This window comes from Aedes albopictus, chromosome 2 (assembly GCF_035046485.1).
Source record: "Aedes albopictus strain Foshan chromosome 2, AalbF5, whole genome shotgun sequence".
NCBI lineage: Eukaryota > Metazoa > Arthropoda > Insecta > Diptera > Culicidae > Aedes > Aedes albopictus.
The window spans coordinates 197,365,850-197,367,853 of record NC_085137.1 but is presented as its reverse complement, the minus strand read 5'-3'; the positions used below and the strand labels follow the sequence as shown (position 1 = coordinate 197,367,853).

The following is a 2,004-nucleotide window of genomic DNA, read 5'->3' as shown; positions in this document are numbered from 1 at the left end:
TTCATTTTTTAGTATATATCTATTGAATTTATTCTTGAGTATACAGCTCTATACACTAATACCCTTCACACAATTCACATCGTTGACACAAAAGTTCTGTACCTAATAACTACATTGCATGCATTGTTTTGCCATTCTAAATGCGTTCTCTAAATAATACAGTTCTATTGTGAACCCTGGCAGCTTTATGTTAATACCTGTAACTTATACTAGACTAAATATAGTATATCCGGTTAATATTTTGTTCAGTCTTGCTTAAAACCTACCGTTGTTGGCGTACGAAACTTAACTATTCTAGGTTCAAGCATAAGTTAATACATTTCCTGACCGGTTTCCAAATATAAAAATCAAAATCCTTGGCAAATTTCGTTTCAATATCATTAAGGTGTCATCCCTCTGGATCCGGTCCCCTAGATCAGAACGTCGTTTGTGCTGTTAATGTTAATCGGTGGGAGGTAGATCGACCGTATTTGCGACCGAAGTCGAGCGATGTCCACGTCTTCGCGCTCGAACTCTCGAATGATTTGCTCAAACTGCACCAGGCCTTCGCGATTCGGTGGAAATCCGTACTCCTTGATGACGTTGATCTGCAGTTGCATCACCAGCGGAAACACGTACTGCATCATCTTGATCATCTCCTTGCCGGAGTTGGTCTTCGCCTCCGATAGTTTCTTGGCGTTTTCCGGCAGGTTGGCCGTCTTCAGCACATCGATCAGGATGGTTTTCCCGGTGTCGGCGGTGAAGTTCGAAAGGTACGACATGGCTCACTGTTCACTGGGATGTGCTATAAGCTTCTCTTTGTGTATATTACTAGAAGCGATACAATTAGAAGGCAGCTTTATTTCGAGATTGTTTATTTACCATTCACTTTTTTCTCGACCAAAATGACATTAATGATGGCCAGGAGAGCGAGTACGTTTACCCTTAAAAAGTAGCACGCAATGTTGTATGCAAATAAACTAGACCGGTTAACAGCCGTAATTAAAAGAAGTGTATGCATAGATTTTGTGGAATATAATTCATTCTGTAGAATGGAAATCTGGGAAACAGTTTTGTGAGTAATGGTTAAGTTTAGATAACATTAAAACATGTAATGATGCTCTTTAGTTCAGACAATACCCATGCATAAATCATGAATAGGTCGTAGGTGGGAGCTCAGGTAATATATCTCCTGGGCGTCCATGAAAAACCACCATATGAGGAATGAGAGCAACCCACCGTACCAGGACGCTGATTAGACCGGTAGTCCTCTATGGGCACGAAGCATGGACTCTACGTCCAAAGGATCAACGCACCCTTGGAGTTTTTGAACGAAAGGTGTTGCGTACCATCTACGGCGGGGTGCAGATGGAACACGGGACTTGGAGAAGGCAAATAAACCACGAGCTGCATCAGCTGCTGAGAGAACCAACCATCGTCCACACCGCGAAAACGGGAGGGTAGATCGCTACGGTGGGCCTGTCACGTCATCAGGATGTCGGATAGCAACCCGACAAAAATGGTTCTCGAGAGTCATAACAAGACAACAGTACAAAAAGACGTGGTGCGTTGCGAGCTAGATGGGTCGTTCAAGTAAAGAATGATTTGCGGACCCTTCACAGAGTGCGGAAATGGAGACAGATAGCCATAAATCGAGCAGACTGGAGACGACTCCTACGTTCAGCAGAGGACATTGAAGCCTTAGTCTGGCCGGTAAGGTAAGTACTTTTAGTCCACTCAAGTTCTGCCTTGCAATGAACACCCTCAGCAGAGCACTCAGCCATGGCAGCTATGGCTATCAACTGAAAAGTGGGACAAGGAGCACAAGAATGACTCACTCCTTTATGGAAGACCTGAAGCTGTTTACGGGATTAGTTCAGAGGCTACATCAACTGTAGCAGCTTGCGACGGTGTTCAGCAACAATATCGCAAGTTTACAAAATAAAACGAAAGGCGTGAACTTCTGTCAACGACCAAAATTTTTGAAGCACAATTTAGTGCTGATTTCGAAACCGACCTTGAAAA

General features: G+C 43.5%; 1 protein-coding gene across 1 annotated transcript; it reads right to left on the bottom strand.

Annotated features, from left to right (window-relative positions):
* Positions 1–877, bottom strand: LOC109429416 (protein C10). Its single transcript, XM_019705369.3, has 2 exons — positions 862–877; positions 1–810 (listed from the first exon to the last, which is right to left on the bottom strand). The coding sequence occupies exon 2, from the start codon at positions 759–761 to the stop codon at positions 411–413; it is 351 nt and encodes a 116-aa protein (XP_019560914.3). The 5' UTR covers positions 762–810; positions 862–877; the 3' UTR covers positions 1–410.
* Between the last annotated feature and the right edge of the window lie 1,127 nt (positions 878–2,004).

Bases quoted from the DNA above. Each gene is read 5' to 3' on its own strand.
- LOC109429416 (XM_019705369.3), bottom strand. From the start codon at position 761: ATGTCGTACCTTTCGAACTTCACCGCCGACACCGGGAAAACCATCCTG.